Raw genomic sequence first — 22,879 nt, 5'->3', positions numbered from 1 at the left:
ACCGTTCAGAAGAGATGATGCTGTAGCCACCCCTTGAAATAATGGGTGACCGGTCACTGAGTGGACACAGAGAACCCACGCATTCCAGGAAGAGGGAACTGAATGGACAAATATTGAGGCAAGAAGGAGAATATAAGGAAACTTTCTGGATTAAAAAAAAGGGATTATTTTTCATCCTACATGGATGACAAAAGATTCTAAGGTAGTTTTATAGTGGGGAGCATTAAATTGAATCTGAACATACTATACTATTTACTGAGACTCAGTAGAGAATTATAACTTCTGGATATGGAGTAATATTCTACTAACCCTGAGAAAGAGCATAAAGTTAAATAGCTAAAACGATGGCCTTGATGACATTAGAAACGAAATCATTTCTTTTTTTTTAAACATATTTATTGGAGTATAATTGCTTTACAATGGTGTGTTAGTTTCTGCTTTATAACAAAGTGAATCAGTTATACATATACATATGTTCCCATATCTCTTCCCTCTTGCATCTCCCTCGAAATCATTTCTATATTCAAACAGTAAGTTGTTTTCAGTGCCATTGAGGGCATAAAGCATATGGTTATTCTGCAGGCACACAACTGTAAAAACAAATGATGTGACCCATTCGAGTTAGTCCAGTTGTGATCACAGGATTATAGAGCCTATGAAGCGATCTACAGAGCTTTAGAAACGTAGACCCCTTGTTAGAATTTCCATACACAGACTAGATGACGGTGCAGTCCTGGTTAGCTGGTGGTGGGGAGCAAAGTGTGAGGTTGCTCTTCCCTGTCAGGGCAGAGTCCTTCCTCTCCTACCTGCACCTACCAGTAGATGTGTGTCCAGGGAATTGTGAGTAGTAATCCAGTAGGAAGGTAGCATAGAACTGACAATTAAGAGCAGCAAGAGATGTGAAGTGCAACTTTTGTTTAGGGGTGGACATCTTTCAGAATAATTGATAATATCACTTGGGGGGGAAATTAGAACTATTGCCTTCTTAAACATTTTAAAATACCAAAGATAAAAACCATAGTCACAGGACTTCCCTGGTGGTCCAGTGGTTAAGACTGTGCTTCCACTGCAGGGGCACAGGTTTGATCCCTGGTCGGGGAGCTAAGATCCCACATGCCACGCGGCATGGCCAAAAAACAAACAAAAACCATAGTCACAATTTGTTTTGAGTTTAAGCCCTGAGCAGGAGAATGTTTGAGAAGTTCTAAAAGCAATTTCACATGAACTATTTTAAGGGTCACAGTGTCTGGAGCTTAACTGACTTGTCCAATACATTTCAATTTCTTGTAGGTGCTGCTTATGCCCGTGCAGAGGAGAGTATCAGGAAGTTGGTGGAGCAATGTAAATTGCCATTTCTGCCCACCCCCATGGGAAAGGGTGTTATCCCTGACAACCATCCAAACTGTGTAGGTGCTGCCAGATCCAAGTACGTGGCGCTCCAGATTTTAAATACAATGGTTTGGCAGATTCCAGGCTAATTTAAATTGTTTTGTGACTTTAATGAATCTAGGAGAAGTTCTGAAAGAATCACGTAATTTTAAGCACATTTGTTTCTTTTCAGACTTTTCAACACTTTAAAGATGTTGTCCTCTATCTCCTGACTCTCATGGTTTCAGATGAGAAATCTGTAGTCATGAGAACCTCTGTCCACCGATGTAGTTGTCTTTCTGTGGCTCCTTCCAGAATTTTTTTTTATCTTTGTTTCTCAGCAGTTTGATTATGATGTGTCTGGACACGGTTTACTTTTAGTTTATCCTGTTTGGGGTTCTCTAATCTTCTTGAATCTGTACATTGATACCTTTCGCCAAATTTGGAAAGTTTCTGGCCATTATTTCTTCAAATATTTTTTTCTACACCAATCTCTTTCTCCTTTCTGGAGTAACACAAATATTAGGCATGTTGATATTCTCCCATAGGTCCCTGAATAACTGTTTAATTCTTTTTACTCCTTTTGTCTACTTTATGTTCTATTTCTCTGCTGAGAACGTTTATCTTCCCATTTATTTCAAGAGTATTTTTGTTTACCTTATGGAACATAGTTATAATAGCTGACTTAAAGTATGTGTTTACTGATTCTAACATCTGGGTCATCAGTACAATTGGCATCTATTCATTATATTCTCTTTTGAAATTGGAATTTTTCTGGTTCTTTGTGTTTTGAGTAGTTTTGGATTGTATCCTAGAATTTTGAATACTGTGTTGTGAGATTCTAGGTCATACCAAAATCCTCTGTAGAATGCTGATTTTGTTTGTTTGTTTTAGCAAGCAGTTAGCTTGGTTAGATTCAGAGTGCAGGTTCTGACTCACTCACTGTGAGCATGGTTCCAGGGTCAGTTGATTTCCAAAGCCTTTGCTATGCTCCTTTGGGTCTGTCCACACATGCCCAGCCCAGGGGTGAGCCCCAGCCCCAGTTCTGGATACAGACATGCTGGTTCATATCCAGAACTAGGGATTCCTTTTCTCTCTTAAGACATAGCCCACCCATTTCCCAGAGTCCCTTTTCCTGGCCCTTGCTGCTACCTTATTGTACCACACAACAGGTGCTGCCTTTGAGGCAAAGTGGCAGGAAAAAAAAGAAAGATGAAAGATAAGGGGGATGCCCCCATACTCTCCAGACCACAGGGGCCCCTTTTCCCAGTTCCTCTTGCCTGAAAAATGAAGTTTCTCTTGGGATTTTAGCTGCTTAGGACTTACCACAATGCCGCTGTGCTGCCCTCAGAGCACAGCTGTGAGAGAGAAATAGAGAAAAAGAAAATTTTGGAGCTTTCCCCCCATGCTCTCAGGCGTGTGATCTTTTGGCCAAAAAGACACGGTTTCTCTCCAAGTTTTTGCTTTCCTTTAGTTCTGCAACTAGGACTGCTCTGAATCAAAGCGAAGAGATAAAAGAGGGGAAAACCTTAAAAACTCACCGCCTACATGGGTCACTTCTTTGATCTCTTCCCAGTCCACCTACTGTTTACTTTTCAGAAGCCTCAGGTAGTTGCTTTTTATACTTGGTTCAGAGTTTCCACTGTATCAGTGGGAGAGCTCAGCTGGAGTGGGATTACCCAGCCTTGGCTGGCACTGGAAGTCTCTTCTTAGATTTTTTTTTTTCTAATTGACTTCACCTCATTCTTTTTACTGTTGTTTTGTTTTTTTTTTTTTTTTGCCCTGCCACATGCGGCATCTTAGTCCCCAAGCAGGGATCAAACCCACACCCCCTGCAGTGGGAGCTTGGAGTCTTATCCACTGGACTGCCAGGGAAGCCCCTCTTCTTTTTAAATTTTTAAAACACACTTTCTGATAAACCATGTATTTTTTTCTTTTAATTTCTTTATTATGAAATATTATAAATATACAAACGAGAGAGTAATTCAATGAGCACTATGTAACCACCACTCAACTTTATCAAATATAATATTAAGTAGTATGTTGTTGCTTTAAGGTTTTTTTTTTAAGAAACAAAAAATTACAGATTTGTTTGTAGTCCCTGCATACCTTACCTGATCCCACTTCCTCCCTCCCTCTCCACAGTTTACCACTGTTCTACATTTGGTAATTTTCATGTTGTCATGCACACACTAAATTAATTCTGAGGGGTTTTTAAATGTCATGTTTGCTGTTCAATCTTTAATGTTGCTCATTTAATGCTATTTTAATAAGATTATATGTTTACTTTTTTCATATTAGTATACATTGTACAGTAGCCAAATTAATTATTACACTGTTTTTTTCTTTTAATATACTTTAACTTGGGTTGAGCTGAAGTTTATCTTCATTCCTGTTGAATTTTAAGAAGATAATATTGATGACATTAATAATATAAAAAAGGTTGTATGGGGCTGTAAATAATTGTATCAACAATTTCAAGGGTTTTGGAATATCTATAAGCAAATCTGTCCTTCCATTTTCAGGGTTTTTTTGTTTTTTTGGGTTTTTTTTTGTGGTACGTGGGCCTCTCACTGTTGTGGCCTCTCCCGTTGTGGAGCACAGGCTCCGGATGCACAGGCTCAGTGGCCATGGCTCACGGGCCCAGCCGCTCCGCAGCATGTAGGATCTTCCCGGACTGGGGCACGAACCCATGTCCCCTGCATTGGCAGGCGGACTCTCAACCACTGCCACCAGGGAAGCCCCCATTTTCAGTTTTTATCTGTTAGATAAATTGGGTCCCACAGGACCGAAACAGTATATGAGGATAGCTTTTTTGACTATATAGTTGAAATAATAACTGAATTTCTCTGAAAAATAGCATAAGCCACTGCAGAAGATAAAAGCAAAAAAAAAAAAAAAAAACCAAAACAGATCCTCTTTGGGCAAAAGATAAGAAAAATGGGAAATAGCCAAGAAGTAGAAAAAAGAAAACCCACGGCAGTTATTATAATAAAAATTATCCTGGAAAAAGGCATGACATTTCAATTGGATCAATAATAATGACAGTTGTATGCATCATTAGAGCCACATCTGAAACAAAATGATACAGTGTAAAAGCAAGCAAAGATGTATGAGGTAAACAAAAGGAAAGCAAGGGTTATTAATATCAGAGTAGATATCAAAGTAAATATCAAAAAATTGAAGTTATATTGACAAAAATACTAAGATATATAAAACTGTTAGAAATATACTTGGTGTAATATTTTTTTAAAGCAGTTGGGGAAAGTGAATCAATCATCATAAAAATACCTGCTTCAAGGAATCAATATGAAGTATATATTAAGATTCAAATAAAGATGTGCAACCCAGTACTGTTAATAACAAAGAAAAATATCCAGCATTTGAGAAGAGGTGAAATAAATTTGTGTTCAACAAAATGTGTAGCCTTTAAAATTTGTATTTAAGAAGAACTTAATGATAAAGGAAAACATTTATGATAAGCAAAAGCGCATGAGACATTTAGTGTATAAGCTCAACTATATAAAAATACACATGCATAGAAAAAAAGACTAGATGAAATTATGCCAGGACATTAATAATAGTTTATAAGTTTATAGTATTATTGGGAAATTTTGGCTTTTTCTTTATACTTTTCTGCTTTTTCCAGATTATCTACAGTACACTTATATTAATTTTTCTAATGATAAAAAAGTAATAAATGCTATAGAGTATAGATAAAGTCTTATGGTAGTATTTTCTACTTATTTCATCTTTTGGATTACCATTTAAATAGAATGGCTTCATAAATTATTTCAGTTTGAAAGATCAAATTTACCGTATAAGCTGATTCTCAAGAACAGTGCAAGATCCAAATTATTTAGACTTTTCCAAATACTTTAGAATAATTCAAATAAGAATGTAGATATCCCTTTTGTTATATCAGATTTTTCTTTTTAATAGGGCTTTGCAATTTGCTGATGTAATTGTGTTACTTGGTGCCAGATTAAATTGGATTTTACATTTTGGACTGCCTCCAAGATATCATCCAGATGTGAAGTTTATCCAGGTACTCAGAGGAGAGATTAATTGATTGATTGATTGATTTTTGGCTGCGTTGGGTCTTCATTGCTGCACTTGGGCTTTCTCTAGTTGCGGTGAGCGGGGGCTACTCTTCATTGCGGTGCACGGGCTACTCTTCATTGCAGTGCACAGGCTTCTCATTGCAGTGGCTTCTCTTGTCGTGGAGCACAGGTTCTAGGCGCACAGGCTTCAGGAGTTGTTGTACACAGCCTCAGTAGTTGTGGCTCGCAGGCTCTAGAGTTCAGGCTCATTAGTTGTGGCACATGGGCTTAGTTGCTCCTTGGCATGTGGGATCTTCCCGGACCAGGGCTCAAACCCACGTCCCCTGTATTGGCAGGCGGATTCTTAACCACTGTGCCACCAGGGAAGTCCTAAGAGGAGAGATTTAAAATCAGAGCTATGTGTAGTTTATTGTTCTCTCAGCCATTATCAGCTCCACTTTCTTCTCGGCTTTTGTAAAGAACTGTTTCTCTTTTTACAAAAGTAGAATTTTATAAATTGTCTGGCATAATTACAGGTACCAAAAGCTGCCTTTTCAAGCCTATGAAACATAATGTACCACTTTACTGCTAACCAGAAAACCTTTCAAAATCAAGTTTTCAATAGTTTGAAAAGCATAATTTGGCTCTTCTTCATAGTTCAAGTATATTTAAAGGTAGACAAAAGAGGTTCAAGTAGGAGGTAGATTAGAACAAAACATTCAGCATTGTTAGGGATCAAGTTATTCTTTTAGATTCCAAAACCGTCAAACACCCTTTGGATGGAAATATCTAAACAATGGTGCTAAAACTATGTGTTTGGAATAAGCTCTTGTATCTTTATGACCCCTCTTTATAAACCAGTTTCCTTACTGATGTGAAAGGTACTTCCCAGAAACCTGTTTGCCCTACACAGATTGTGTAAAGGTATTTTAATGGCCTCACTGCAATTGCTGTCTTCTCCCTGCTTACCTTTTACTTCCTAAGTCGACTTCTAATAGGGGCCATTGAAAACTAAAACCACAAACAAGCAAGACCTGGATTGTACTGGAAGATGCTGCCTCTTGATTACAGAATGAAGTGCATCCCCTTTGGGGTGCCTAAATTACTTTTCCTCAAGAAGCTGTTTTCACTTGCCCATGGCCATCCAGAAATGGAGCTTCTGAGTAAATACGATGAAATCATGCCGTTCCCTGGGAGTGGGTCTCAAAATGTGGTTCCTGGACCAGCAGCATCAGCACCTCCTGGGAAACCTGTTAGAAATGTATATTTTTGGGCCCCACCCCAGACCTCTTGAGGTCAGAAACTCTGAGGTGGATTCTTGCAGTCTGTGGCTTAACAGGCCTACCGGGAGGTTCTGATATATGCTGAAATTTGAGAACTCCTGCTCTGAATAAGAATTCCAGGGTAATTAAGTAGAACCTTATTATTCATTACATTCAAAACTGTAATTGATCAAGTCAAATGCATTCCTGTGAGTATAGTAGAACAATAGTAAAGTTCTACAGAGTAGATTTTTTTAAAAATTTTTATTTATTTATTTTTGGCTGTGTTGGGTCTTCGTTGCTGCACACGGGCTTTCTCTAGTTGCGGCAAGCGGGGGCTACTCTTCGTTGCGGTGTGCGGGCTTCTCACTGCGGTGGCTTCTCATTGCAGAGCACGGGCTCTAGGCGTGCGGGCTTCAGTAGGTGTGGCACACAGGCTCAGTAGTTGTGGCACGTGGGCTCAGTAGTTGTGGCTCACGGGCTCTAGAGCGCAGGATCAGTAGTTGTGCCCCACGGGCTTAGTTGCTCCTTGGCATGTGGGATCTTCCCAGACCAGGGCTCGAACCCACATCCCCCTGCATTGGCAGGTGGATTCTTAACCACTGCGCCACCAGGAAAGTCCCCGGAGTAGATTTTAAAATGAAGGAAGATAGTGAGGTTTCTTTTTTTTTAATGAACAATTACACGAGGTTTAATAAGATTTTAAATGTTCAAGCCTAACTGACACAGCAATTGTACTTCTTGAAGTGATGATAGGTTTCTATACTAGCTATGATACTCATATAGTTCCGCGGATTTATACTTTTATCAAGGAACTTCTTGAATATCAAATCTTAATCATATGCTTATGTGTAACATGCACAGTCCATTTACTGTCTTAATTCTTAAAGATTTTTAAGAATAAACACAGTTTGTTCTTTAGCCTTGCCTCTTTTTTAGGTTGATATCTGTGCAGAAGAATTGGGGAATAATGTAAGACCTGCTGTGACCTTGCTAGGAGACATAAATGCTGTCACTAAACAGGTGAGAGCTTTTGCCTGGGTTTTAGTTTATGTGGCTTGGTCTTTAGGGAAGTCAGTTCTTGAAAATGTTTAAATCTTGATTCACTTGGTGACAGGTCTATTAATATCTATTTTAAATAAAATTTATGATGTAAAGCTATTCTTAAATATAACTGTGGAACTTGGTAAATCCAATTCCTTATGTATAGATAATTTGTATGTGGGTAAGTTAAGCATTTTTGAAAGGTGATCGAAAATTTAAAGGCATTCAGTCGGCAAACTGATTGCAGCTATCTGAAAGATTATAATACAGCTCCCAGAGGAACTGAACTTACAGCCAAGAAATGGCTTTATGTACTGGAAAAAATCTAACTTAGTATTTCTTTAGGCAATAAAGAGATTTTTACTCTTCAAACTGTAATCAGTGACTTATCCAGATTCTTATTATTTGTATATAATTTATACATTTCACTGTGACAGATAAAATATAGGCACATTTGTTACATGACTTTGGATACATACATCCCCAATATTAAAACACTCTGGAGCATTTGGTCTGTATCATGGGAATCCCTAGGTATTGGGGCTATGAGTCTTCTTGCAGGGGTTCTTTGGCAGGGTGATTTTCCTTCTGTTGTCAGAGGCAGAGGAAGGCTTACAAGCCCCCTTGCCTGTGAAGTATGGAGGGGGTTACAGTTCTGCTTTGTCTTGTGGGATCCCAATTTCTGGTAGAAGTCGTCACTGAACCAAGCAGAAGCTTTCCGTGGTACCTATTTATCTTCTATCAGTTGTTTACTGCCCAGAGGAAAAACAGAGTATGAGTGATGTGAAAGGTAGGATACTGTAGCTGTGTTGTCTTTTTTAGAAGAGATTTTTATGCTAATATGATTTATTTTCAAAAAGGAAAGAAAAAGTTTCTGCTTTTTAGCTTTTAGAACAATTTGATAAAACACCATGGCAGTATCCTCCTGAGAGCAAGTGGTGGAAAATTCTGAGAGAAAAAATGAAGAGCAATGAAGCTTTATCCAAGGTAATATGGGACCCACTGAAACTCAAGAATACTTCAGGGCCATGGTTCAGTTAGTTCTGTCATAGCATGACATTTGCATTCCTAAAATCATAACGTGTAAGATACACACACACACATTCATATATGTATTACAATAAATATGGCACCTGAAGTTTCTTGTGGAAGTGGGCATTGGAAAGGTTATAGCTCGTGAGTTACCGTGAAGCAGTGGAAAGAGGGGATCTGACATTGGACAGAGAGTCATAAGAGCCAATGTGGATGGGTGTGGCTCCTTGTCCTCAGTTTGACCTTGGCACCAAATCACAAGAGATCTTTTGGAACTTTAAATCCTGGGGCATGTTGGGGCATGTTTGTCCTGTAAGATATAAGTCCACCAAGGCATGCATTTATAATAGATGTTTCATCAAAACTGAAAATTTGATCTAATGTATAGCCACCTTTTTCGTTTTTTTTTAATTTCCACTTTATTGAGGTATAATTTTTTTAATTAATTTATTTTTGGCCACGTTGGGTCTTTGTTGCTGTGCGTGGGGTTTCTCTAGTTGCGGTGAGTGGGGGCTACTCTTCGTTGTGGTGCACGGGCTTCTCATTGTGGTGGCTTCTCTTTGTTGCGGAGCAAGGGCTCTAGGTGCTTGGGCTTCAGTAGTTGTGGCACGTGGGCTCCGTAGTTGTGGCTCACGGACTCTAGAGCGCAGGCTCAGTAGTTGTGATGCACGGTCTTAGTTGCTCTGCGACATGTGGGATCTTCCCGGACCAGGGCTCAGAGCCGTGTTACCTGCATTGGCAGGCAGATTCTTAAGCACTGAGCCACCAGGGAAGTCCCTGTGGAGGTGTAATTGATGTATAAAATTGTAAGATATTTAAAGGTACATCATGGTGCATTGATAAACACACTGTGAAAGAGTTCGCCCCATCTAGTTAATTAACACATCCATCCCCTCACATTTATTTCATTTCATTTAATTTCATTTTATGTTAGTGAGACCATTTGTAGCTTTCTTTTTCAATTAACTTTTGTATCACTGCTGGAAATTCTTTTGCAACTTCCTTATCTGCACTCATGGCTCTGCCTGATAGCTGAAGGCTTTGAAATTTATAGTAATGTATGAAACTACCAAACCATCCACTGTTAGCACTAAAATGAGCCACTTCTGCAGGATTTGGCAATTTTTGTTTAAAGTCTTTGTATATGGATAGTGTTTTCTCTTTGATTGTGAGAAAGTTGTTCCTGATTTTTTTTTAACATCTTTATTGGAGTATAATTGCTTTACAGTGGTGTGTTAGTTTCTTCTTTATAACAAAGTGAATCAATTATACATATATATATATCTCCGTATCTCTTCCCTCTTGTGTCTCCCTCCCTCCCACCCTCCCTATCTCACCCGTCTAGGTGGTCACAAAGCACCGAGCTGATCTCCCCGTGCAATGCGGCTGCTTCCCATTAGCAATCTATTTTATGTTTGGTAGTGTATATATGTCCATGCCACTCTCTCACTTTGTCCCAGCTTAACCTTCCCCCTCCTGTATCCTCAAGTCCATTCTTTAGTAGGTTTGTGTCTTTATTCCCGTCTTGCCCCTAGGTTCTTCATGACCATTTTTTTTTTCTTTTTTAGATTTCATGTCTATGTGTTAGCATACGGTATTTGTCTTTCTCTTTCTGACTTACTTCACTCTCTATGACAGACTCTAGGTCCAACCACCTCACTACAAATAACTCAATTTCGTTTCTTTTTATGGCTGAGTAATATTCCATTGTATATATGTGCCACATCTTCTTTATCCCTTCATCTGTTGATGGACACTTAGGTTACTTCCATGTCATGGCTATTGTAAATAGAGCTGCAATGAACATTGTGGTACATGACTCTTTTTGAATTATGGTTTTCTCAGGGTATATGCCCAGTAGTGGGATTGCTGGGTTGTATGGTAGTTCTATTTTTAGTTTTTTAAGGAACCTCCATACTGTTCTCCATGGTGGCTGTATCAATTTACATTGCCACCAACAGTGCAAGAGGGTTCCCTTTTCTCCACACCCTCTCCAGCATTTATTGTTTCTAGATTTTTGGATGGTGGCTATTCTGACCAGTGTGAGATGATATCTCACTGTAGTTTTGATTTGCATTTCTCTAATAATTCATGATGTTGAGCATTCTTTCGTGTGTTTGTTGGCAATCTGTATATCTTCTTTGGAGAAATGTCTGTTTAGGTCTTCTGCCCATTTTTGGATTGGGTTGTTCGTTTTTTTCATATTGAGCTGCATGAGCTGCTTGTAAATTTTGGAGATTAATCCTTTGTCAGTTGCTTCATATGCAAATATTTTCTCCCATTCTGAAGGTTGTCTTTTCGTTCTTGTTTATGGTTTCCTTTGCTGTGCAAAAGCTTTGAAGTTTCATTAGGTCCCATTTGTTTATTTTTGTTTTTATTTCCGTTTCTCTGGGAGGTGGGTCAAAAAGGATCTTGCTGTGATTTATGTCATAGAGTGTTCTGCCTATGTTTTCCTCTAAGAGTTTGATAGTTTCTGGCCTTACATTTAGGTCTTTAATCCATTTTGAGCTTATTTTTGTGTATGGTGTTAGGGAGTGTTCTAATTTCATTCTTTTACGTGTAGCTGTCCAATTTTCCCAGCACCACTTATTGAAGAGGCTGTCTTTTCTCCACTGTACATTCCTGCCTCCTTTATCAAAGATAAGGTGACCATATGTGTGTGGGTTTATCTTTGGGCTTTCTATCCTGTTCCATTGATCTGTATTTCTGTTATTGTGCCAGTACCATACTGTCTTGATTACTGTAGCTTTGTAGTGTAGTCTGAAGTCAGGGAGCCTGATTCCACCAGCTCCGTTTTTCATTCTCAAGATTGCTTTGGCTATTCGAGGTCTTTTGTGTTTCCATACAAATTGTGAAATTTTTTGTTCTAGTTCTGTGAAAAATGCCAGTGGTAGTTTGATAGGGATTGCACTGAATCTGTAGTTTGCTTTGGGTAATATAGTCATTTTCACAATGTTGATTCTTCCAGTCCAAGAACGTGGTATATCTCTCCATCTCTTTGTATCATATTTAATTTATTTCATCAGTGTCTTATGATTTTCTGCATACAGGTCTTTTGTCTCCTTAGGTAGGTTTATTCCTAGATATTTTATTCTTTTTGTTGCAGTGGTAAATGGGAGTGTTTTCTTAATTTCACTTTCAGATTTTTCATCATTAGTGTATAGGAATGCCAGAGATTTCTGTGCATTAATTTTGTATCCTGCTACTTTACCAAATTCATTGATTAGCTGTAGTAGTTTTCTGGTAGCATCTGTAGGATTCTCTATGTATAGTATCATGTCATCTGCAAACAGTGACAGCTTTACTTCTTCTTTTCCGATTTGGATTCCTTTTGTTTCTTTTTCTTCTCTGATTGCTGTGGCTAAATTTCCAAAATATGTTGAATAATAGTGGTGAGAGTGGGCAACCTTGTCTTGTTCCTGATCTTAGTGGAAATGCTTTCAGTTTTTCACCATTGAGGATGATGTTGGCTGTGGGTTTGTCATATATGGCCTTTATTATGTTGAGGAAAGTTCCCTCTATGCCTGCTTTCTGAAGGGTTTTTATCATAAATGGGCGTTGAATTTTGTCACAAGCTTTTTCTGCATCTATTGAGATGATCATATGTTTTTTCTCCTTCAATTTGTTAATATGGTGTATCACATTGATTGATTTGCATATATTGAAGATTCTTGGGATAAACCCCACTTGATCATGGTGTATGATCCTTTTAATGTGCTGTTGGATTCTGTTTATTAGTATTTTGTTGAGGATTTTGCATCTATGTTCATCAGTGATATTGGCCTGTAGTTTTCTTTATTTGTGAAATCTTTGTCTGGTTTTGATATCAAGGTGATGGTGGCCTCGTAGAATGAGTTTGGGAGTGTTCCTCCCTCTGCTATATTTGGAAGAGTTTGAGAAGAATAGGTGTTAGCTCTTCTCTAAATGTCTGATAGAATTCGCCTGTGAAGCCATCTGGTCCTGGGCTTTTGTTTGTTGGAAGATTTTTAATCACAGTTTCAATTTCAGTGCTTGTGACTGGTCTGCTCATATTTTCTATTTCTTCGTGGTTCAGTCTCCACAGGTTGTGCATTTCTAAGAATTTGTCCATTTCTTGCAGTTTGTGCATTTTATTGGCATAGAGTTGCTTGTAGTAATCTCTCATGATCCTTTGTATTTCTGCAGTGTCCGTTGTTTCTTCTCCTTTTTCATTTCTAATTCTATTGATTTGAGTCTTCTCCCTTTTTTTCTTCATGAGTCTGGCTAATGGCTTATCAATTTTGTTTATCTTCTCAAAGAACCAGCTTTTATTTTTATTGATCTTTGCTGTCATTTCCTTTATTTCTTTTTTCTTTGATTTCTGATCTGATCTTTATGATTTCTTTCCTTCTTCTAACTTTGGGGTTATTTGTTCTTCTGTCTCTAATTGCTTTAGGTGTAAGGTTAGGTTGTTTATTTGAGATGTTTCTTGTTTCTTGAAGTAAGATTGTATTGCTATAAACTTCCCTCTTAAAACTGCTTTTGCTGCATCCCGTAGGTTTTGGGTGGTTGTGTTTTCATTGTCATTTGTCCCTAGGTATTGTTTTAATTTTCTCTCTGATTTTTTCAATGATCTCTTGGTTATTTAGTAGTGTATTGTTTACCCTCCATGTGTTTGTATTTTTTACAGATTTTTTCCTGGAATTGCTATCTAGTCTCATAACGTTGTGGTCAAAAAAGATACTTGATACGATTTCAATTTTCTTAAATTTACCAAGCTTGATTTGTGACCCAAGATATGATCTATCCTGGAGAATATTCCATGAGCACTTGAGAAGAAAGTGTGTTCTGTTGTTTTTGGATGGAATGTCCTATAAATATCAATTAAGTCCATCATGTTTAATGTATCATTTAAATCTTGTGTTTCCTTATTTATTTTCATTTTGGATGATCTGTTCATTAGTGAAAGTGGGGTGTTTATGTCCGCTATTATTATTGTGTTACTGTCGATTTCCCCTATCATGGCTGTTAGCATTTGCCTTGTTATTGAGGTGCTCCTATGTTGGTTGCATAAATATTTACAATTGTTATATCTTCTTCTTGGATAGATCCCTTCATCATTATGTAGTGTCCTTCTTTGTCTCTTGTAATAGTCTTTATTTTAAAGTCTATTTTGTCTGATACGAGAATTGCTTCTCCAGCTTTCTTTTGATTTCCATTTTCATGGAATATCTTTTTCCATCCCCTCACTTTCAGTCTGTATGTGTCCCTAGGTCTGAAGTGGGTCTCTTGTAGACAGCATATATACAGGTCTTGTTTTTGTATCCATTCAGCCAGTCTGTTTCTTTTGATTAGATCATTTAATCCATTTACATTTAAGGTAATTATCGATATGTATGTTCCTATTCCCATTTTCTTAATTGTTTTGGGTTTGTTATTGTAGGTCATTTCCTTCTCTTGTGTTTCCTGCTGAGAGAAGTTCCTTTAGCATTTGTTGTAAGGCTGGTTTGGTGGTGCTGAATTCTCTTAGCTTTTGCTTGTCTGTAAAGGTTTTAATTTTTCCATCAAATCTGAATGAGATCCTTGCTGGGTAATCTTGGTTTTAGGTTTTTCTCCTTCATCACTTTAAATATGTCCTGCCACTCCCTTCTGGCTTGCAGAGTTTCTGCTGAAAGATCTGCTGTTAACCTTATGGGGATTCCCTTGTGTGTTATTTGTTGTTTTTCCCTTGCTGCTTTTAATATTTTTTCTTTGTATTTAGTTTTTGATAGTTTGATTAATATGTGTCTTGGCATGTTTCTCCTTGGATTTATGGGACTCTCTGTGCTTCCTGGACTTGATTAAGTATTTCCTTTCCCATATTAGGGAAGTCTTCAACTATAATCTCTTCAAATATTTTCTCAGTCCTTTTCTTTTTCTCTTCTTCTTCTGGAACCCCTATAATTCGAATGTTGGTATGTTTAATGTTGTCCCAGAGGTCTCTGAGACTGTCCTCAATTCTTTTCATTCTTTTTTCTTTATTCTGCTCTGCAGTAGTTATTTCCACTATTTTATCTTCCAGGTCACTTATCCGTTCTTCTGCCTCAGTTATTCTGCTATTGATCCCTTCTAGAGAATTTTTAATTTCATTTATTGTGTTCATCACTGTTGTTTGCTCTTTAGTTCTTCTAGGTCCTTATTAAACGTTTCTTGTATCTTCTTCATTCTATTTCCAAGATTTTGGATTATCATTACTCTGAATTCTTTTTCAGGTAGACTGCCTATTTCCTCTTCATTTGTTAGGTCGGGTGGGTTTTTATCTTGCTCCTTCATCAGCTGTGAGTTTCTCTGTCTTCTCATTTTGCTTATCTTACTGTGTTTGGGGTCTCCTTTTTGCAGGCTGCAGGTTCGTAGTTCCCGTTGTTTTTGATATCTGTCTCCAGTGGCTAAGGTTGGTTCAGTGGGTTCTGTAGGCTTCCTGGTGGAGGGGACTAGTGCCTGTGTTCTGGTGGATGAGGCTGGATCTTGTCTTTCTGGTGGGCAGGTCCACATCTGGTGGTGTGTTTTGGGGTGTCTGTGGCCTTATTATGATTTTAAGCAGCCTCTCTGCTAATGGATGGGGTTGTGTTCCTGTCTTGCAGTTGTTTGGCATAGAGTGTCCAGTACTGTAGCTTGCTAGTCATTGAGTGGAACTGGGTCTTGTTGTTGAGATGGACATCTCTGGGAGATTTTTGCCATTTGATATTACATGCAGCTGGGAGGTCTCTTGTGGACCAGTGTCCTGAACTTGGCTCTCCTACCTCAGAGGCACAGCCTTGATGCCTGGCTGGAGCACCAAGAGCCTGTCATCCACACAGCTCAGAATAAAAGGGAGGAAAAAAAAGAAAGAAGAAGATAAAATAAAATAAAGTAAAATTATTAAAATAAAAAATAATTATTAAAAAAATTTTTTTAAGTAATAAAAAAAAAGAGAGAAAGAAGAGAGCAACGAAACCAAAAAACAAATGCACCAATGATAACAAGTGCTAAAAACGATGCTAAAAAAAAAAAGAAAACAGACAGACAGAACTCTAGGACAAATGGTAAAAGCAAAGGTATACAGACAAAATCACACACAGAAGCATACACATGCACACTCACGAAAAGAGAAAAAGGGAAAAAAAATATGTATATCATTGCTCCCAAAGTCCACCTCCTCAATTTGGGATGATTCATTATCTCTTCAGGTATTCCACAGATGCAGGGTACATCAAGTTGCTTGTAGAGATTTGATCTGCGGCTCCTGAGGCTACCTGTAGAGATTTCCCTTTCTCTTCTTTGTTCGCACAGCTCCTGGGGTTCAGCTTTGGATTTGGACCCACCTCTGCGTGCAGGTCGCCTGAGGGCATCTGTTCTTCACTCAGGCAGGACGGGGTTAAAGGAGCCGCTGATTCGTGGGCTCTGGCTCACTCAGGCCGGGGGGAGGGAGGGGCATGGAGTGCGGGGCGAGCCTGCGGCAGCAGAGACCGGCATGACGTTGCACCAGCCTGAGGCGCGCCGTGCATTCTCCCGGGGAAGTTGTCCCTGGATCCCGGGACCCTTGCAGTGGCTGGCTGCACAGGCTCCCCGGAAGGAGGGTGTGGATAGTGACCTGTGCTCGCACAGTTTTCTTGGTGGCGGCAGCGGCAGCCTTAGCGTCTCATGCCCGGCTCTGGGGTCCGCGCTTTTAGCCGCGGCTCGCGCCCGTCTCTGGCGCTCTTAATTTAATTTAATTTAAACAGCACTCGTAATCCCCTCTCCTTATGCACCAGGAAACAAAGAGGCAAGAAAAAGTCTCTTGCCTCTTTGGCAGCTCCAGACATTTTCCTGGACTCCCTCCCAGCTAGCTGTGGTGCACTAGCCCCCTTCAGGCTGTGTTCATGCAGCCAACCCCAGTCCTCTCCCTGTGATCCGACCGAAGCCCAAGCCTCAGCTCCCAGCCCCGCCCATCCCAGCAGGTGAGCAGACAAGCCTCTCGGGCTGGTGAGTGCTGGTCGGCACCGATCCTCTGTGCGGGAATTGCCCTCCGCACCCCTGTTGCTGTGCTTTCCTCCGTGGCTCCGAAGCTTCCCCCTCTGCCACTCTCAGTCTCTGCCCGCGAAGGGGCTTCCTAGTATGTGGAAACCTTTCCTCCTTCACAGCTCCCTCCCCAAGGTTCAGGTTCCATCCCCATTCTTTTGTCTCTGTTTTTTCTTTTTTCTTTTGTCCTGCCCAGGTGTGTGGGGAGTTTCTTGCCTTTTGGGAGGTCTGAGGTCTTCTGCCAGCGTTCAGTAGGTGTTCTGTAGGGGTTGATCCACATGTAGATGTATTTCTGATGTATTTGTGGGGAGGAAGGTGATCTCCACATCTTACTCTTCTGCCATCTTGAAGTTCCTCTCCAGCTGTTCTGGTTTTTTTTTTTTTTTTGGCTGTTTTGTGTATTCCTCTGCATCTTGGTTCAGCTGGGTATAGTGTTCATGTAGTGTTTCTAACTGATGGAATCATGCATAAGCAAATACAAAATTTCAGCTATATTCATATTGTTCCCTAATATATCAGTCGTCTTGGAATAAATTTGCATTTTCCAAACAAGTAGAGTTGTCTCTATATGATTCTTTCTTTTTTGGAAGTTTAATCAATGACTTTCTCCTATCAGGAGCCAGTCTCAGTTTTCTTTCCTGAATGGTATAGTGATTAATTCCTTCTTTTCCATAGGAATCACCTTAGTTTAAGATGGAAGGATCTTGCCTCTCTTCTCTGGTGCATGAGTATAGGAGGGTCCCTCATCCATCTTGGGTATAATCTCCAGCAGACCAAAGTAGTACAGGTGAAGAGGCAGTGGGGCTTTGCTGCTGAAGCTCTAAAAGGCATTTGGCTAGACAAGGACAATAACCTTTCTGTTTCCCCTCCATTTAGAGACCCTCCAGAGTAGTGGGTGAAGCATATCCCCTTTCCAGTACATGTGGGGAAAGATTAGATTTTCTAAAACCCCAACTTCACTTTTAATTTTAAATATAGAGTCATATTTTAGATGAAAATATTCTAGAATAAAATTTTCACTTTTTCTAAGGCAGTGTTTCCCTGAAAGTGCTCAAATAAGACTGTTTAGTTTTGCTTAACCCAGTGTCTTCAGCTATCTTTACTATAGGACGTCTTAGTCTTTAATATGCTAGTGTGCGTTGTGGATCTCCAGGAAGAGGGATATTTCCTGCCTTATTTGATTGTGTCCCAAATTGGGACTGGGACCCGTTTTTCTTAGCCTGTCCCCTAGGACGGTTGACAGATCAATTAGCTTCTCAGAGTCGTCATCTAGTGGCCATTTGGGAATTTCATAGCCTTTGGCTATTGCAAGTAAGTTTGAAAGTAGCTTATTGATGCTGTTTATTTTCACTGTATATTAATTTAATTTGATTCTATTTCCCTCTGATATTTTAGGAATTAGCTTTCAAAAAATCCCTGCCTATGAATTATTACACAGTATTCTACCACATTCAAGAACAACTGCCCAGAGACTGTTTTGTGGTGAGCGAAGGAGCAAATACTATGGATATTGGGCGCACTGTGCTTCAAAACTACCTTCCTCGTCACAGGTAAAGGCAATTATAATGAATTGGAATGTGTTAAATTAGAAACTACAAAAAGCAGATTGAGAAAACATTTGAAAATTATACGCAGCCAGTGTAAGGACATACTTCATAAAAGTATTCGTAGGTGACGTTTTGTAGTGTTTCTATGCTTGGTATGTCGTGAGATCATGTGGTAATTTGTATACTCAGTGTTCGGAGGATATATTCACAGTCTTCCAAGAAATCATGAGTGATTTCTCCCGTTCATTTGCTTATCCTTAACAAATTAGTTCCTCACAGTCTAAAAACTTAATATTAAGGAGAATGTTTTATTGTTCTTTATTTTTCCATGAGCCATGTAAAAATGACTAGATTTTTTGCCAACTCCACCATCTGTGATATGCCCCAGAGGGTTTCATTTTAGCTGTGTTCCCCAACAGGCTTGATGCTGGTACTTTTGGAACAATGGGAGTCGGTTTGGGTTTTGCCATTGCATCTGCTCTAGTGGCTAAAGATAGAAACCCAGGGCAGCAGGTCATCTGTGTGGAAGGAGACAGTGCATTTGGATTTTCTGGCATGGAAGTGGAAACCATCTGCAGGTAAGACAGCATCTTGAGTCAGCATTTCTTTCTCCAAAATATGAAAAATTATACCCAAGACCCACTTGCCTAACAAATAGTTACCAAGCGTTCACCATGTGCCAGGTGCCCCATGCATGGCACTGTGCTGTGTCCTGAGAATCCTAGTATAAATACCCTGGCGTCTGTCTCATCCAGGACAGCATGTTCATGATCTCTCTACCATATGCCCAAAACCTGCAAAACTGGGGAGTAGTTTTTAGGTCACTGAAAAAAAAGTTCTGGTCTGATAAAAGCTTGTTTTCTGCAGGGAGATAGCAGAGCTTGGTGGTTGAAAGAACGGCCTCTGGGTCAGTTGGCCTGGATTTAAATACTGGCTTGACCACATCAGACCCAGGTGACTAGGGTTAAGTCTCTTAACCAAACTTAAGTCTCCTCTAAGGTAGGAATAGGAGTCGTACTAATTCCTACCTTATAGGACAGTTGTGAGGAACAAGTGCTTCAGAGGGAATTAAGTATGGAAGGTGTCATTCTTATTAACTCCCAGATCTGTGAAAACCAAGGGTCAGAAAAGCTCAGTCATTTGCCTGAGGTCCGTAGCTGCATAGTGGTGGGACCAGGTCTGCCAACCACTAACCTTGCATTCTTTCTACTGCTCCATGATGTTTCTGTTAATAATTTGATAGTGTTTATTAGGATAGCAAATGCTTAATTTTTGGTCTTACCATAATATTACAAAAAAGCTCATAGAAAACTATCCATTTTCAAGTTAAAATTTCAATCCAATGAAAAGAAATTGCTTCAGAATGAAAAATGATTTCCTTTATATTTTGCTCTCAATTTTAGGTACAACTTGCCAATCATACTTTTGGTGGTGAATAATAATGGAATTTACCAAGGTTTTGATACAGATACTTGGAAGGAAATGTTAAAATTTGGAGATGCTACTACAGTGTAAGTAATCCAGAACAGTGTATATTTATGTTTTCTCAACTATTTTAATCTCTCTTTAAAAAGTCTGCTATACCAGAAACCTGCTTCTGTGGTGTCAGTATTGCTTGTTTTCATGGTCAGCTGCTCTAAAGGACAGGAACCCTGTCTGCATGGTTCCTTTTTGCACAACCATCCTTGACTGGCACTTCAATGAATAGTTTATGATCAGGGAGCCACTGAAGGCTCAGGTGAATGAGTTTCATGTCTAAGCCTTGTTAATGAAAAGGCTTATTGCAAATGCTACCAGTCCTACTATTCCTACTACACCATGTAGGAATATAGATGCTTACGTATTGTTTATGATATAGAGGTCTTCCTTCCTTTTACCACTTAGCTAAATCTTGGTCATTTGATGACAGAGCCAAACTGAGACAGTATTGTGGCTGGCTGTGGGATGAGGAGGTTGTGAATCTGTTAGTCAGCCCCAGGGGAGCAGGCTGTGGGTATGTTTGCTATGCCTCGCTGACTGTTTGTTGTTTTGTTGTTATTTGCTGTTTTGTAGTAACCATTCCTTTTCTCCTCTTTTTTTTGGAGGGGGGATTCATAATAGTTGATGGTGTAGCCTTCACTGCCCAGTATAGTAGCCACTAGCCACATGTGGCTGTTTAAGTTAAAAATTCACTTCCTCTTTTTAACTAGTCACATTTCAAGTGCTCACTGCAACAGGTCACTAGTAACTACTATACTGGGCAGCACAGATATAAAAATTTCCATCATCACAGAAAGTTCTGTTGCACATTGCTATATATACAATAAAAAATGTATGGAAAGTTTAATATACTGGCATCTCAGTTTACGTAAAAGCATGCCTTTCATTTTAGATGAAATTTTTCCACAAATTATTTTAGAGAATTTTTTCTATTGACTTGTGACCTTCTTTTTCAGGGCCCCTCCAATGTGTCTTCTGCCACACTCACATTACGAGCATGTCATGATTGCATTTGGAGGCAAAGGGTATTTTGTACAAACACCAGAAGAACTCCAGAAATCCCTGAGGCAGAGCCTGGCAGACACAACTAAACCCTCTCTTATCAACATCATGATTGAGCCGCAAGCCATGCGGAAAGCCCAGGTAAAGATGATTGCTAAGCAGAAAGCAGAAATGCATTTCGCCTCCCACCCCCAAAAGTATCTACCAAATAGAACACCCTGTCATTTACTGAGTTCTGTCTAAACTGTTTCTGAGCTTGTCACTTTCATTTGTTTGTTCAATGAATATTTGTTGAGGTATGTGTTAGTTGTGCTGTGTCAGGTGCTAAGAATAGCATAGTGAGCAAACCAGGCTCAGACCTCACTTCATGGAGTTTACTGTCCAGTAGGAGAGTGCAGTCCAGTCACCTCTCAACTGAATGTATCACAATAGAGTGAGGCAATTCCTCTGAAGAAAAGAAACCCAGTTCTGAATGAACATAAAACAAAGGAACCCAAGAGGTGTGTGGAGAAAGGGAACCCTCCTACACTGTTGATGGGAAAGTAAATTTCCGTACTGTGGAAAACAGTATGGAGGTTCCTCAAAAAACTAAAAACAGATTTGCCATATGATCTAGCAATCCTGCTACTGGGCATATATCTGGAGAAAACCATAATTTGAAAAGATACACCTCAGTGTTCACTGCAGCACTATTTACAGCAGCCAAGACATGGAATCAACCTAAATGTCCAATGACAGATGAAGATGTAGTGTGTGTGTATATATATATATATATATACACACACACATACATACAGTGGAATACTATTCAGCCATAAAAAAGGATGAAATAATGCCATTTGCAGCAACATGGATGGACCTAGATGGTATCATACTAAGTGAAGTAAGAAAGTGAAAGACAAATACCATATGATATCACTTGTATGTGGAATCTAAAATATGACAAATGAACTTATCTACGAAACAGAAACAGACAGATATAGAGAACAGACTTATGGTTGCCAAGGTGGAGAGGGAGTTGGGAAGGGATGGATTGGGAGTTTAGGATTAGCAGGTGCAAACTATTATATATAAAATGGGTAAACAACAAGGTCCTCCTGTATAACACAGGAAACTATATTCAAAATTGTATTATAAACCATAATGGAAAAGAATATGAAAAAGAATGTGTTTGTGTATACACACACACACATATATAATTGAATCACTTTGCTGTATAGCAGAAATTAACACAACATTGTAAATTAACTATACTTCAATAAAATAAATTTAAACAAACAAACGAAAAACCCCACAAAGGAATTCAATTTATATTGGAGTCACAAGGAAGACTTCTCAGAAGTGATGCTTAAACCAAGAGCTGAAGGATAAGTAGGGACAAATTCAGCAAAGAAGTGAGGGAAAAGATGTGCAAAGGCTCTTTGGCAGCAGGGAGCACGGCAAGTCCAAGGAATTGAAAGAAAGCCAAAGTGGCTGGAAGACAGAGAGTGGAGGAGGAAGCACAATGGGATATGAGACTATAATAGGGTAACTTATGCAATTATATTCAGAGTTAGTTACTTTGGCCTCTAAAGCAAAACTACGGTGTAGACTATAGCAGTAAAATAAATGACAAAGTGTGTAGTATGTTCCTCTCCCATCCCAGATTAAGTTGCTTTTCATACTTTGTACTCTGATTCTGATCCAGCTACTTTTGCTTTCTCTTATATACCTGGCCTCCATGCCTGCACCTTACATATCAGCTGCTGTTTTCAGTGTTTTACTTTTTTTCAAGTATTTTCTGTCCTGGTTCTTTATACATGTATCTGCTGTTAGATTTTTTTTCTTTTTTGAACAAGGCAGTGGACAAATGGGCAGAACAGATACCTGGACAATCAATGAAATATAAATTAATTTGGAAACTATGAAATATATAGAATTCTACTGAAATTCTGTTTCTATAAGACAGATATCAAGGACGTTGGTGAAAGGGTAACTACAGAACAGCCAGAAAACAGCAAAATGGCAATAAGTACATACCTATCAATAATAACGTTAAGTATTAATGGATTAGATTCTTGAATCAAAATAAATAGAGTGGCTGAATGCATAAAAATAAGGCATATCTATATGCTGCCTATAAGAGACT

At 39.1% G+C, this 22,879-nt stretch overlaps 1 protein-coding gene across 2 annotated transcripts in view; it reads left to right on the top strand.

Moving 5' to 3' along the window:
- Positions 1–22,879, top strand: part of HACL1 (2-hydroxyacyl-CoA lyase 1) — a 41,217-nt gene that overhangs the window by 11,811 nt on the left and 6,527 nt on the right. For both annotated transcript variants that reach the window (XM_082840087.1, XM_082840086.1), the window contains 8 exons: positions 1,291–1,426; positions 5,311–5,416; positions 7,613–7,696; positions 8,603–8,704; positions 18,119–18,273; positions 18,690–18,848; positions 19,674–19,781; positions 20,706–20,892. In XM_082840087.1, the coding sequence (XP_082696213.1) occupies positions 1,291–1,426; positions 5,311–5,416; positions 7,613–7,696; positions 8,603–8,704; positions 18,119–18,273; positions 18,690–18,848; positions 19,674–19,781; positions 20,706–20,892 (1,037 nt within the window). The remainder of the gene's footprint in view (positions 1–1,290; positions 1,427–5,310; positions 5,417–7,612; positions 7,697–8,602; positions 8,705–18,118; positions 18,274–18,689; positions 18,849–19,673; positions 19,782–20,705; positions 20,893–22,879) is intronic.

This window comes from Leucopleurus acutus (genome assembly GCF_964270905.1).
Source record: "Leucopleurus acutus genome assembly, chromosome: 5".
In the NCBI taxonomy this organism is placed as follows: Eukaryota; Metazoa; Chordata; class Mammalia; order Artiodactyla; family Delphinidae; genus Leucopleurus; species Leucopleurus acutus.
This window is presented reverse-complemented; position numbering and strand designations above follow the sequence as displayed.